A 15165-nucleotide genomic window follows, 5' to 3' on the forward strand; every position below is an offset into this window, starting at 1 on the left:
TCTCTCCCAAAGACTAACATTTCTCTAATGCTGCGAGGAAGGATTAATGGAGTCGATGTGAAAGCCTTTTTGAAATATTACCCAATCTCAAGTAAACATTGAGTGGGTTGATGTTGCATCTCTTTGTAGAGAATTTTACAGGAGGCAATAACTAGTCTGTCTCAGCCAAACAGAGTGGTGTATTGTTTTGAAACTGGATAAGCCCCATTCTAGAGTTGTGCAGCTACATTTGTTGAACCTTCTTGTAAATATTTTCTAATTCTATAAAATAGTTTGATACTTTAGCTGTTTGATGGATATTTCATTGTGTCCATATTAGACCAATACTATTACTCTGCATGGCTAGTTGTGAAGGATTGACCCTGAGAGGTCAAACTCTTAAAGCCAAACATTTTCAGTCTCTCTCTAAAGTCTGCTTTGTAAGAGTATCTCTTATATAACATTTTTGTCACCTACTGCTTGAGCAACGTGCTTCAAGCTTCCAGGAAAAACTTGTGGCCTTCAAGGAAGCTTACATGGAGAAAGCATGTGTCCAGGTGTAGGATTAAGATATCAAACACGGAAATTCAGTTGCAACATTGTATAACACCAAATATATTTGTGGTGTTTCCTTCATAAAGAGCCCCAAGATCTAAGGCCAGGGCTTCTCAGCATGAAAGGAGACCCATCAAGCTGAACCTGTTGAAATAGACCAATGGAAAAAAATCATTTTCTGATGGAGCCCTCCTTTTAGCAATATGTCTGAAACTTTATAGTTTTTTTTGTAAACTGCAGAAAAGCCTTTATTTTCATGGGTCTTTTCAGTTAGTCATTTTCTCTCATTTTTTTTCTCTGTCACTGAGCAGAGATAGAAACAATTAAACCGGCTGTACCCGGTGTGTATATGTATCCTCTGCTGCCCTTATTTTTAGTAATCTTTGTTGGCACTTGTAAGAATACATAATACACCATTTGTGGCAAGTGTGAGTTTGAGGGAGAATCTTCTTCACCCTGGAGGAATGTGTGAGAGGTAATAGGAGAGGAAGAGGTAAGAGATGGAGTTTTCAACTTGGAGAGCAGTGAGAGGTTTGAAATGTTCTGAAGAGCTTGATTACCACAATCTTGCAATAGTCCTTCATGTCTTACTGGCTGAACTTGCAGAACAAAAACTGTGCCTCAACCTCTGTTCACGTTGCACTAAAAACTATGTCCCTCCATTGTGTGTTTGTTCATTTTAAAACCAACTACATTCCATTCCCCTCTTTCGCAAAGCCTACAGCTGGTAAATCATCCTCATAGTTAGATTAAATTTCCTGTGAGAATGTGAGGTCACATTTTCTGCACCGATTTCCTTCTTGGGTGAAATCAATGTCACACATTAATTAGCAGCTTTGATTAAATTAACACTGGAATAGAATCTTCTTTACTGATGAATAATGTGACCCATTTTAAAGGCTTTTAAAGATTCAAGTCTCTTTTTTTAGGTGTTAAAAGTAGGCTGTGTATTAAGATCAAAAAATTGTATAGTACAAAGGCTTCTTTATTAGATGTCTTTTAAAAATCATTTAAATTGATTTCTCTGCTCCCTTTAGAGTTGGCATAGAGGCTGCATGTGGGGGTGAGAGACCAAGAGAAAAAGGAGTGTCTGTTGGTGAAGAAACTTAATTTCAAAGTACATAGTCTTGTAAAATCAAGTAGACTGCTGCTTCTTGTAATATCATGGGTTGCACAGACCTCATTGCAGCAGCTCATTACCATGCTCAGTAATTTTGGTCAGTGGAAAAAAAACTCCTCTATGTTCATAATTTGTACCTGTATCAAGAACTATTGTTTAAATTTATCCTAAAATGGAGGAACTTTAATGGAAATCAACACCAATGAACTGTCTGTGTACTCCATGGGCAAAGCTTGACTGTACTGAAGTTTGGCTGTACAGGGTAATCCATTATCTCCTAAGCCTAGAATAAAAGTCACTATGAAGAAGTAAAAAATATTTACCTGTGAAGTGGAAGTTTAGTTTCTTAAATCTGTAGTGCAAGGTGAAGGGCTAAACTGAATGAAGTTCCTTAATCCTTTCTGAGCAATTTCTGGAGTGAATTATAACTGGGATGAATTTGATCCCTTGTGTGGGACTCTAAATACGCTAAGCCTGCACATGTTGAGAAACAGCTCTCAGACAAATCAGATCTATAAATGACTAGTCTTTACAGGTGTTCATTTTTGGACTAACAATCTGCAGATGAATGGAAATATTATGTATACCGAAAACAATTGAGTCAGGACTGTGTTTGTGGCGCAATCTTTGCATCTGCTGCATGGACGCTTCAGTGCTTGTGAACCATTCCTGATTGCCACCACTGAAAAATCAAATCTGCTGTGCACCAAACAGATACAGAATAAACAGCACAACACTTCTGGCGCTTCTTTATTAATGTGTTTCAGTCCCAAAAAAGGTTTCACATCAGAGTCTGAGAAGGTTGGTCATATTGGATAATCCTGTGCTGCCTCCCTCCATATAAGAAAGATTTGAAATGATAATCCTTCCTTTCTTAGTTCCTGAAGGGCAATATCACATAATTGCAGCCTATTCTAAAATCAGGCCAGTAAGAGGAAACTGAGAGCAAAATTATTGCTTCTGAGAGGCAGCACAACAACCTATCCTAGTGGTTTGGTTTTTTAAATGAAAATGTTTGTGGCCATCTGTACAGATTATATCAGAGCATAGGTATCCTTAAAAAGATTCCCAGCAAGAATACCGGCAAATAGGTTGGTCTTTTGTCTGGTGGTTTATTTCCTCAGAATTTCATTGTCATGTTCAACAGGATTCTTCCAGACAGATGCCAGTGCCTTTCACTTCCAAATTTTCATAGATCAAGAAGCTTTACCACATTAAATTAATGAATTTAGGTTTATTTAATATAAAACGAAAAAGCAAAATAATAGCCTGCCTTGATGACAAGTCTTGTATTCAATGAGAGAGGCTAGTTTGCTCTCTTGGTGTTGAATGTTATAAAGGTACCCAGATTGGGTTAAACTGAGAAATGTCTGACCTTATGGCTGTTCTATGTCCAAATGTGAAGTACTACACTAGAATCTAGTTTGTGCCTCATTAACTATGCTTGTCTTTTTTTGCAAATTAAGTAGGAGAAGAGGCAGGGTGTGTTTGTAAATTTGACCAATAAATCACACCAGATTTTTTTTAAATTCTTCAAGTGCATGGAATAGAGATTTTTGGGGGACACTGAGCGAGATCTAGAAATTACTCATTTCAGATTTTCATTTTGGGTTAAAAATCTGTAGAATAATTTTAACACTATACTGGAAACAACTGAAGAGTGGAAGAAAAAGTATATTGGAATACATGCGGAACTGTATTCTGATGTGGATTTGCATGAACTGTATTAATGTACAGTATATGTACTTTGAGCTCATCCAACTATTTAAAATATTTCTTATAAAGTAATTCTACTACATTTGTTAGGAAACTAATAATGCACACTTATACCACGCTCAAAGCCTGTTTTTGTTATCTTCAGTGTTTCCCCCACTGAACTTCTAAAAAGTAAAATGCTAAAATATGGTTTTATGGCCTTATTATAGCTCCTGTTCCTATTCCTTTCCTTGTGTTTCTCAGGGTTATATCAGTCTAACCTCCTGTCTGCAGATATCCTGTTGCTGACAAAAGCATCATGCCCTTCTGTGGTGCTGCATAAAAATACAGACTCAGTTTGTTAGTTCTCTGTCCTGAAGAACTTGAGCAAAATGCAAAAAGGGAGAGGTCAACAAGAGAGATGGAGTGGAGTTAAGGATAACCAAGTGCTCAAAAGTAACAGAGAGGAAGCCGTGCTAGTCTATACACTATCAAAACAAAAAGCAGTCAAGTAGCACTTTAAAGACTAGCAAAATGGTTTATTAGGTGAGCTTTCGTGGGACAGACCCACTTCTTCAGACCATCTCCAGACCAGAACAGACTCAATATTTAAGGCACAGAGAACCAAAAACAGTAAGCAAGGAGGACGAATCAGAAAAAGATAATCAAGGTGAGCAAATCAGAGAGTGGAGGGGTCGGGGGGAAGGTCAAGCATCTTGGCTCAATCTAATTCTTGACCTTCCCCCCAACCCCTCCACTCTCTGATTTGCTCACCTTGATTATCTTTTTCTGATTCGTCCTCCTTGCTTACTGTTTTTGGTTCTCTGTGCCTTAAATATTGAGTCTGTTCTGGTCTGGCTATGGTCTGAAGAAGTGGGTCTGTCCCACGAAAGCTCACCTAATAAACCATTTTGCTAGTCTTTCAAGTGTTTAAAGAGTTACTTTCAGAATTTCACCTTGAGTTTCACTCCTTCCATTCAATAGGCTTTTCTAATTTTTAACTGTCAGCCTTCTGCTTGATTCTGATCTTTGTCACTCAGTAGCTAACATCAGCAATTGAAAGACTCTGATACTATTCTCACCAGCCCTTTCTTATGTAGACACAAGCTGCAATGTGCTTTTAAATGACTTTTTTTTTTTCTGTCACTTTCTAGTCCTATTGCTACAGGTATCGCTGTGCAGCCCGCAGTCAAAACACTCCTGATAGTTCTGCTTCAAACCTGGGATTCCGCTGTGCTGCAGATATCCTATCAACCTTACAGTGACAGAACTTGTTGGTGCTCTGAAGCCACAGGCTACAAAAATTTCACTTCAGCAAGAGGATTTCAGCAGAGCTCTATCCTGCTGCGATGTTCTGCCATTACCAGTCTTTAGTGAAACTAAACAAGATATCCAGCTAACAAGAAAAGAAATTGTTGGAGAAAATCAACTTCCAAAATAAGCCAATGTTAGTTGGAGACCTTTTAATTCTACGACCAATCTTTGGAGAAGTTCAGTTCAGTTCTTATCTTAGCTGTGCAAATGGACACTTGGAGTTAATGTTGATGTCATTGGAAATATACCAGATTTACCCCCATATAGAAGTAACCAGAACAATTTAAAGAAGGATATTTTTGTTTCAGATACTATTTTTATGCTCTTTCGTACTGAGTAAGTATTTTATGATGGATTTACCTAAGTGATCCATACCCCTTATCTGGGCTTCACAAACTTTAGGGGGCATTGAAAGGAAAATCTGAGCTTTTGTAGCATGGTATGTACATGTTACATCCTGAGTAATATAGGACACACTTTGTCAGCTATAACTGCAGGTCAATGATGGAAGAAAACTTTCCACACGACCTATACCCTGTATTGGCTGTGGCCTTGTCAGTAGTCAAAATCTCCAAACTTGGCATAGAAATGTGCTGTAGCTTTTATGCTGCATTCCTGTTGTACTTGAAGATTGTTCTCAGAATATGACCCTTACCCAGGTGAGTAGTACTTTTTCCCTTTTTTAGAAAGCAACAGCTTTATTAGAATAAGATTGATAGTTCTACAATGGTAGAAACCATTATATGTACAGGATTGAAAGACTGAACACTTATTTTCTTTATACTGGCAACTTGTGGTGATAGATGTTAAAGGACATCTCCAGTGTGTTTCTATCTAACATTGTGTAGGATTTATTTTGGGGGCTTTAAGATATTTATTCAAACTGGGGGGTTTGAAACTTTTTTTTTGACAGTAAATGGCTGAAAGATTTCCAGGAAAGACAATAAGTTTGAACTGAATGGAAATTTTCTCCTAGGTTTCATTAGGAAAATTGTGAAGTTGTCCTCAAAGAAGCTTCCAAATATGCAGACAACCTCAGTGGTAGGTAAATTAACTCCGTCAGCTTGGGGTCTTCATGTTATAATACACATGAACCTTTCTTCACTAAATTATTTCACTCTTACCAGCATAGTGCTGCTACTAGTAGGCTGCTCCGGCAAACAATGGAAGTTTCCGTGTCAACTACTTAATTCTTCATTTTTGTCTTTTAACCTAATCAAGAAACTTTTTGCTGAATATTGAGAATAAGCTCCTAACCTGCATGTTTGAGTCCTTTTAGACATGGATTCTATTGCCAGCTGTTCAGTTGACTCAGTGATCTAGGACAAGGCTTGTGCCTCAGTCTCCCCCATACAAAGGTGCACAAACCTGGTTCCCATTTAAAGTGTTTCGGGGTCTATGAATAAGACAAGGAAAGTATGTTATAAGAAGCTGTATTTTGTAGTAGTATGCACTTGTTTCCAGCAGTTTTTGCCTATAACTTTGATAGGTTGAAGTTAAAATACAAAGACATTACCAACTTCTGCCCTGCAATACTGAATTTCCCATCAAATGAAGTGGTGCAAAGGAGTATCCCCAGGAGCATGACCACACAGTTCATCCACACATGCCAAACCCCACTGTTATAGGAAGTAAAGCTGCACTTTCACCATAGACAAAAATTCAGCATAAGTCACTAAAGTACAAATGTTTCCAAATGCTAAGAGTTAAAACATGTCACATAATCATAGGAAAAAGCTGTGATAATATCAAGCCTCTCTTTGGTAACTGTTGAGAAAAACTGATCAATTTTGTATACTAAATGCAGTGCTCAAAACAGTACATCCACTGAAACAAGTAGGCAAGAAATGCTGTCCCCTCTTAATTCAAACTTCCTGTGCTGTCTTAGTGTCATGTCTGCCTCGCTGGAAGGGAGCATGCTTTAGTGAAAATTGTTTGACATAGTTGTTGAACATTGTATACTTTTATTTATAATAAAGCATATGGTTCTGAAATTATGAAAAAACACTGGACTTGCATCTCTGAATGGCAGATTGAGTAATGGTTGTTTTAGAAGTGAGGCACATCAGTCAAGACTTACTGTCCCGTGAGCGACACAGGTATAAACTTCCTTCTGTTGGTCTTTCATTGTGATGGTTTAATTTGTATCCTATATACAGCGTTAGCTTGAACTATTCCCTTCTTTTCCACACTTTAACAGCAATTGATCAGAAAATTGATAAAATGATGAAACTGAACATGATGTAAACAACTGAGCTGTTCGTGTTACTATTTATTTCACTTCACTCAGCAATCTGCCAAGCACGTGGTTGCCAGTGGGCAATTCCGCTCTCTCTAGGAGTTATCAAGTACATGGTGAATTGTCCAGTGAGACGAGGTAAATTTCCTTCCCCTTTATTCTAGCAAAAGAGAAGAATGTCGTATTTAAAGATTTTTTTTTTTTATCCTGGAAAATGGAAAGTGGGAAAACTTTCTTGTATTTATTGTAATCTGATCTGTATTAGGGAAGGATTTTAAACAATTACCTAGGCACAGATAACAATTGACAACTTTACAGTATGGTATGAAGGCATCTAATTTAAAAGTAATAAAATTTGAATGGTAGTATGCTCTAAAAGTATATTTATTTTCTTCAGACTTCTTTAGCCCTCTCTCATGTGTATAGATTACACTTAAGGGAAAGTAGCTTGCTGTTTTTGAAGTGATGTACTAGTACTCTCATAAGATTTAAAAATAAAATTAGGGAAAACAGCTTTTAAATTTGCTGTAACTGAATTTCTCACATTATACCTACGTCTACACTACAGAGATCTTTTGAAAGAAGCCCTTCCGGAACATCTTCTGAAAGGACTTCTTTTGAAAGAGTGCATCCACACACAAAAAGTGGATCAAAAGAGTGATCTGCTCTTTTGAAAGAGAGCAACAACATAATCCCTAGTCTTTTGGAAGAATGGACCGGGATCGAAAAATCAGGTCCTAAAGAGGACTGCTCTTTTGCCAGGGGGTTGGGGGGGCTCTGGAATGTCTATGCATGCTTTTTTTGAAAGAAGCTTTCAAAAGGGGGCACTCTGCCAGAAACAGGAAAGGAAGCGCAATTTTGAAAGTACCACATTCTTTTGATTTTACTTTTGAAGAACATGACTGTGTAGATGCTCTGTGGGATCTTTTGAAAAATCTTTCGAAACCACTTGCTAGTATAGACACAGCCTTTGACACTTTTATATAGGCAATTGAAAGATTTGATGTTTCTGATGCTCTTTGATATTTGCTTGTATTTCTAAAATACATAATGGTACAAAATGTCCCCTTTTTATTCCTGCCATATGTCTAAACAGCACCACATCCACATGTAGCATGAGATTAAAGCCTCCTGAATTGGTTTACAACTTGGTTTAGCAAAAGTTTGAAAATTTTACCCCTTAGTATCATGAGAACATCCAACTTTCAATTTAACAATTCTGCAGAAATACTAGTTATTGAACTGAGTTAACCTATAGTATCGCAATCTCTCGATAAGATTAATACTATAACTAAATCACTTGTATTTTTAACCAAAACCATCCTATGGCATTTACAGACCTTGCCTTGACAGAGGTCTTCCGCGTTCCTGGCTGTCAGAGCATTAATACTGTCATTCAGCAATGCACCTGTGACCTCAGGGAGACTTACGCATGCACTAGAAATTGAGCACAATTTAAGTGATTACTGATTCATAGCCCTAAATAGTATCACTTTGTCTGGAGAATCTGACTAGTCTTACAGTTCTTCTAGGTAACATTAACATATCCTGACTCAGCAGGGAGCTACTCCATGAAGGCCCCCTGAAGTTTATGGGACTCTGAGCCCACAGGTGTCAGTCCCCTCAGAGCTCACACGATAGAGCCCCTAAATATGAAACGATGATTTGTAACAAGTTTTCTTACTGAATGGAAAGAACTTGGTGGTTGACCAAAACCAAAATTAGACATCAGTGGAGGGATAGCTCAGTAGTTTGAGCATTGGCCTGCTAAACCCAGGCATGTGAGTTCAGCCCTCAAGGGGGCCATTTAGGGATTGGGGCAAATAGGTGTCAGGGATGGTGCTTGGTCCTGCCAAGAGGGCAGGGGACTGGACTAGATGATCTCCCAAGGTCCCTTCCAGTTCTAGGAGACGTGTGTGTATCTCCAATAATCTCAATCTCTGTGTCCCAAAACCACTTTTCTCTACAATGGGGCTCCTCAAAACACAGATGACCATTACTGCACTTAGGGTGGAATCCAAACTCTTGGTCTTTTGAGGTGTTTAGATTTGGTCCATTATTTACATACTCACTGAACTGTGCATTGGCAGCTCACATTTAATTCCAGGAGGAACAGGCTCTGTTTAGACAGGTTGATACTATTTATAACAGTCTTCAGAACTCTTATTGGAGACTTATCATTTGAAGATTCGTAGGACTAGACTGAAGTCTGTAGCAGTTAAGTACAAATGCACATAATGGAGAATGCACTTGAATCGCTTTTTGTCAGCCTTCTATCTAGAGATAGCAGGCGCTGTGCAGGTTGAATCTCTTAATCCGGTACCCTTATGGCTTGACTGGTGCCAAACTGGTATAGAATTTGCTGAACCACTGGAGGTAAGTATTATCAACACTTCCACTGCTCATGCGGCTCTTAGAGGGCATTTAGAGGTAAATTAAAGCTAAATAACAGCATAAAACATTGAGAGCCAGGATTGGTGGCTGTAAATTAACTTTGTGGAATGATGAGAAACCTGGCCCCACCCATGACAGGTGGACATCCAGCCAATTAAAATAATGACAAACCATGGACGTTATCAGACTAGAGAGAGCTGGACTAGAGAGGTTCAACCTGTAGCTGTCTTTATTCAGTCAACAAAGGCAGCTGCAATATAACAAATCTGTTTTTTGTCATTTTATTTTCATGGCAAACAAGTATTGGGGCCAAATTACTAGTGTCTACTTTGACAGTGTTCTAGAAAATTCTTAATTTTTGAATCCTGTGAAATCGTGTTGAGTCCCTAGGTCAGTCTCACCAAAAACAAAAATCAACTGTCCAGGACTAAATGAAAAGAATACAATTACATGAAGATTCAAGATTCAGCCATGTCTTCTGGTTTAGTGCCAATAATGCAGATTTGATATGACAGTTATGTACTTTCAATTAACATATTCCAAAGTACTTGGAACCTTGCCAAACATATTCTTAACCAGAGAATATAAAGGAAAGCAGTGCAAATGATCTTAAAAGTCCATCTAATCCTAAGGAATGGAAAAATACAGTGCTACGAGACTATTACAGCAGTTGTTTACAGTGAGGAGTAGGAGGAAGATTGGATCTTGTTTTAATTTAATGTCCAAATAAATCAGCTAAAAGTGATAGGCATGAGGCTCTTTGGGGAGAGAGAGACTTCTCTGCACCAAAAAGTAGAGTTTGAGATTGTATTAAGTCCTGTGCTTTTGATACTTAGATTAAGCCATATTACAAGACTAGGATACAGAATCCATGTGCCTTCTCCTGAGATGCAGATTTCTCTTAAGAAAAACCCAGCGTTATTAAAATAAGACAGTATTAATCACTTGTTACCAGAGTGCCACTTACGAGCAAAATCATAAGCTCAGAATCGAAGAATGGAGGTTTTAGGGTTAACATACCTATAGAAATGATGAAAGTAATAATTAGGTATGATCTTCAATCTGTCTCTAGTTTCAGATGTAATCCTAATTACATGTAAAAGCCAATTAAATTGTACTGCACAACCAACGTAGAGACATGATTATAGACTAGGCTGAGCCTAAGGTGAAAATCTAGCAGTGAAATGTGAACATTTAGCAAAGAGTAATTAAATTCCCTTGAGCATCTGATGAATGAGTCTGTGCTCACGAAAGCTCATGCTCAAAACTTTTCTGTTAGTCTATAAGGTGCCACAGGACCCTTTGTTGCTGTTATAAATTCCCTTGGTTACTCACCTGTATTGAGTAATGATTCAGTTCCAAACAGTCTCCATCGTAAGGAAAATAAAGCATCACTATTGATTTATGGAAGTTTAATATATTTATCCACAGTTTGTAATATGTGCACTATGCAAAAATGTTATGAATATAGGATGAGGTTAAATTGTGGAGATGAAGCACACTGAGGGCTAGTTGAGCATGCATGGAGCATTTAGTTACTGCTTCTTAATATGGTCAGGAATTACATAAAAACCTTATCTACTTGAAGGTAGGGAAACCTCAAGACCAAATGCCATCTGTTTAGAAATGTGCATATCCTTATTTATTTCATCTTGTTAGCAAGTAATTTATCTAATAGCCAATCTGTAAAGGAAAGCTTCTGTAACATCTATTTTCTGTAACTGCACCTTTATACATAAATCTTCAGCTGTATGGAAAATAAATTATAGTGATTAGTTCATATTAATAGACTGTTAGCTGTGTGTACACAGTTCCTCATAAAATAGAAGAGCTCTGCTATGCTTATAAAGGTGTTCTTGTTTTTTTTAAATGGTCCTCCCCTCCCCGCCAAAAAAAAACAAAAAAAAAACAAAACTGTTTTTACTACAGCAGTGGCCTCTAATGCAGAGAAGGAAAAACAATGGTGACATGTAACAAATAAAATAAACACTTCCTCTGTCTGTTACATTGCATTTACTGAACTTGCTCTGTTCTGATAAGATTAGACATCTCTTTAGTCTTTCCATTGTGGCATATTATTTTTTACAAACTTGTCCTGCCAAGACAGTAATGTACAAAAACAAAACACCCACTGCCACAACCACCCACTACCTGGGAAATGTAGCAACATCCTTGTATGTTTTGTTTCATTGTCCTGTATACAGCTAGTAAAGAGACAGTGGTGGTTACTCAATGGGAAAAATTGTCCCATTGGTATAGTTTCATCTGCTTGCAGCTTGATTTCTTACAGCAATAGGGTGGTCTTTAGCACCACTACCAGCCTTATGCTTGGAAAGCCTTGGCTGAAAGGCACTTTACAAATGCAAAAGTGCTTTTACTCAACTCCTAGTTGAGGACAGAAGTCACATTCATGTCATGTGCCCGTAAGCTGCTAAAACTTGAGTTGGGGATTTTAAACAGGTTAAAACAAGTAGAAATACAGTAAACCCTCACTTTCATGGATCCTGACTTAGCAGACTGTGGGAACAATGGATGTCTGCCAAATACCCTGTGTTGCTGAAGCCCGCTTACTCAGAGCCTGTAAAATCTTAAATGCCCCCCTCCCTCCCCCAGCCATGTGGCTTGGAGCCCCCTGCAAGCACAAGTGGCACCAGGCTCCAGTTCCCCTAGCAGTGGGTGAGCAGCAGGCATTTTTTTGAGGGGGAGGGAGGGAGTGAGGCTGGGGGAGACTAGTGGTGGTGGGTCTGAGTAAACCCTCTGATACAACAGACATTTAGGTTTAACCAACACCCCTTCCCCGATTAGTTCATTAAATTGAGAGCTTAATGTAATACTAATAAGAGCTTTTGGTCTTAGGGTTTTTTAAATACCTTACCTCACCTTGGATGTTTTTTACGCACAACTCCAAGTTTTGCTTGAAAATTTGATCCTAGCACAAGATCTAAGTGCCTTTCTTTGGCAGAAGTGAAATTGATTGGGTTTTAAGGAGTGGGTTATCAAAATGGGAAAGTAGGGAAAGACCAGCACTTGGATAACAGAAAGTAAACCCAAAGCACTTCCCTTTTTAAGATGGCTGAAGGAGAGACTCCTTTTTCAGACTGACAACTGGAAATCAGTGAGGATACACTTAGCCACCTGAAGTCTATCTGGCCACCACCATTTAGAAAAACAAGGGTAGCAAATTAGAATGTATTTAAAGTAACTGATGTGCTGACTTCTGCATCAGGACAAGTAGTATGATTGATTGAAAAAACACATCTTTACAGACTTAACAGTACCATGCGATTTCACTCAGTAACATAAAACATGAAAAAAGTAGTTCTGTGTCTGCTTCTCTGTTAATACCTACCCTAAAGTGTTTTTCCTTAGCCATGTTTGGCAGAAATGGCAGCCTCCCTGGCTATTACTTACTTATCCAGAACGTACAGAAACAGATGAGGAGTGTTGTCACTAGCCATTTTTACCAGTTACAAAAGTAGCACCATGTGGAACTGGAAATCCTGCTTCATAGAATTCTATTCCTTACCCTACTGTGAATTAATTAATTTATTTTGGTGCAGAACCATTCACTTTCCCCATACTGCTGAAAATCAAAATGTGAAAGTACAATATTTCATCTGGGTCACTGTCAGAATCAGTAGTCATATTACTGACCTTTCACTGCTGCAATATTTTAGTAGCAATTACTCCAAAGTAACTGAATAAAGCAGATATGTTTACAAAGTTACTGGACAGACATGCATGTTTTGAACACTGATATTTAATAGATACTGAGCTCACTCACAGTAAGTAGTAACTTGAGCCACTTCAAATACATATTACATTACTGAAAGCACACATTCAAATAATTTTTAGAGACGAGATTTTTCTGTGTTGTAAAACAGAGGTTTAGGGTTTTTAAAAAATAAATTAAATTTGATCCACTGGCAACTGCCACCTTCTGTTTTGAGTTTATGGCTTTGCTCTTAACTGGTACTGTGGTAACAAGAGACTAATACCTTAATCTTATTTTAATAATGTTGGGTTTTTTCTGAGGCAAAATCTGCATCTCAGGAGAAATTCTTTACTCTGCAATATGGTTTTATCTACATATCAAAAGCATAGCATTTGATAAGATTTTGAGCTCTACATTTTGCTGTAGAGGAGTCTTTCTCCCCACACAGCATCATGCTTATCGCTTTTAACGGGTATATTTGAGCAACTATGTTTTAAAAAGTCCACTCCACCTCCAATTCCTCACTATAAACAATTACTGTAATAGTCTCATAAGATTTTTCTCACCCTACAAAATTAGATGAACTTTCAAATCTTTAATGTTGTACCACCTCACTATTCAAAATCACAATAGAAAATTAAAAATAAGCTAACCTAGCAGCCAGAACTAAGTAGTACATACATGAATTTACTTGCTCTTCACACTTCATCACAAAGGTAGTACCCATTTCCCTTGCTAAAAACTTATGGGGGGAGACTTGGGAAACGGGGGATAGATGATAGTATTAAGGGAGCATTAAATCTTTAAACTAGCCCAACTGAAACCAACTGGAGTTGAAGCATGCAGAGACCGTATGGAAGTACAAGAAAGGATTCTACAGCCTTTGGCCATTGAGCAAGACCCTTTTTTTTGTGACCTAGGGCCTGGGAGTAGCTCTACCCTAAGTGGGGCCTAACTGCTAAAAAGGAACAAAATATGGTATTCTCCTGGGCTCTAAAACTTCTTGCATGTTCTATGTTATCAAGCTTTCCACCTGGAATGTTCAGTAAAGGTCAGTTTTAGGCAGGGGGCAGGGTGTTTTTTTTGTTTGTTTTTTTTTTGCAGAAGATGCCTCATACACAAAAATGCTAATCTCCAAATTAAAGAAAGTTGAAGATGGAAAGTCTATTCAATTAGCCTGCTTACTTACAATAAGATTTTCTCTGTCCCCCAAAGAGAAATGATCCAAACTGTAATATTGTTTTATCTATGCTAATTATATGCAAAGTGAGTTGTGCATATTATTGCCTAAGGGCAACTGGTGCAGTGATTGTCATCCTTGCAGCCTGTTATTACCAAGGAACACAACAAATAGGAAGTTTCTCTTATACATCTCCACCATATACCATGCACTGAAGAATGCATTTCAAAGGGAGACAAGGAGAAGGTGCCCTTCCATCAGTCCATAACTATCTAAGAACATAAGAGTGGCCATACCGGGTCAGACCAAAGGTCCATCCAGCCCAGTATCCCGTCTGCTGACAGTGGCCAATGCCAGGTGCCCCAGAGAAGGAGAACAGAAGACAATGATCAAGTGAGTTATCTCCTGCCATCCATCTCCTGCCCTTGTACTGAAGGCTAGGGCACCATACTTTACCCCTGGCTAGTAGCCATTTATGGACCTAACCTGTAAAAATTTATCAAGCTCTTTTTTAAACCCTACTAGAGTCCTGGCCTTCACAGCCTCCTCCGGCAAGGAGTTCCACAGGTTGACTGTGTGCTGTGTGAAGAAAAATTTCCTTTTATTAGTTTTGAACCTACTACCCATCAATTTCATTTGGTGTCCCCTAGTTCTTGTATTATGGGAAAAAGTAAATAATTTTTCTATGTTCACTTTCTCCACACCATTCATACCTCTGTATCATCACCCCTCAATTGCCTCTTTTCCAGACTGAAAAGTCCCAGTCTCTCTAGCCTCTCCCCATATGGGACCCGTTCCAAACCCCTAAATCATCTTAGTCGCCCTTTTCTGTACCTTTTCTAATGCCAGTATATCTTTTTTGAGGTGAGGAGACCACATCTGCACACAGTACTCAAGATGTGAGCGTACCATAGTTTTATATAGGGGAAGTATGATATCTTTTGTCTTATTATCGATCCCTTTTTAAATAATTC

At 38.3% G+C, this 15165-nt stretch overlaps 1 protein-coding gene across 2 annotated transcripts in view; it reads left to right on the forward strand.

Annotated features, from left to right (window-relative positions):
• SUMF1 (sulfatase modifying factor 1) overlaps window positions 1–5689 on the forward strand; it is an 82140-nt gene extending 76451 nt beyond the window's left edge. The window contains exons 9-10 of one of the 2 annotated variants that reach the window (XR_012646975.1): window positions 4504–4999; window positions 5640–5689. Coding sequence is in view for 1 of the 2 variants with exons in the window: in XM_075005335.1 (XP_074861436.1) it covers window positions 4504–4614 (111 nt within the window). In the remaining variant the exon portion in view is untranslated. Of the gene's footprint in view, window positions 1–4503 lie in introns of both variants that reach the window. The other variant, XM_075005335.1, reaches the window with a different exon arrangement.
• Window positions 5690–15165: the final 9476 nt, after the last annotated feature.

The sequence above is a fragment of the Carettochelys insculpta genome, chromosome 11 (genome assembly GCF_033958435.1).
Source record: "Carettochelys insculpta isolate YL-2023 chromosome 11, ASM3395843v1, whole genome shotgun sequence".
Taxonomy (NCBI): domain Eukaryota; kingdom Metazoa; phylum Chordata; order Testudines; family Carettochelyidae; genus Carettochelys; species Carettochelys insculpta.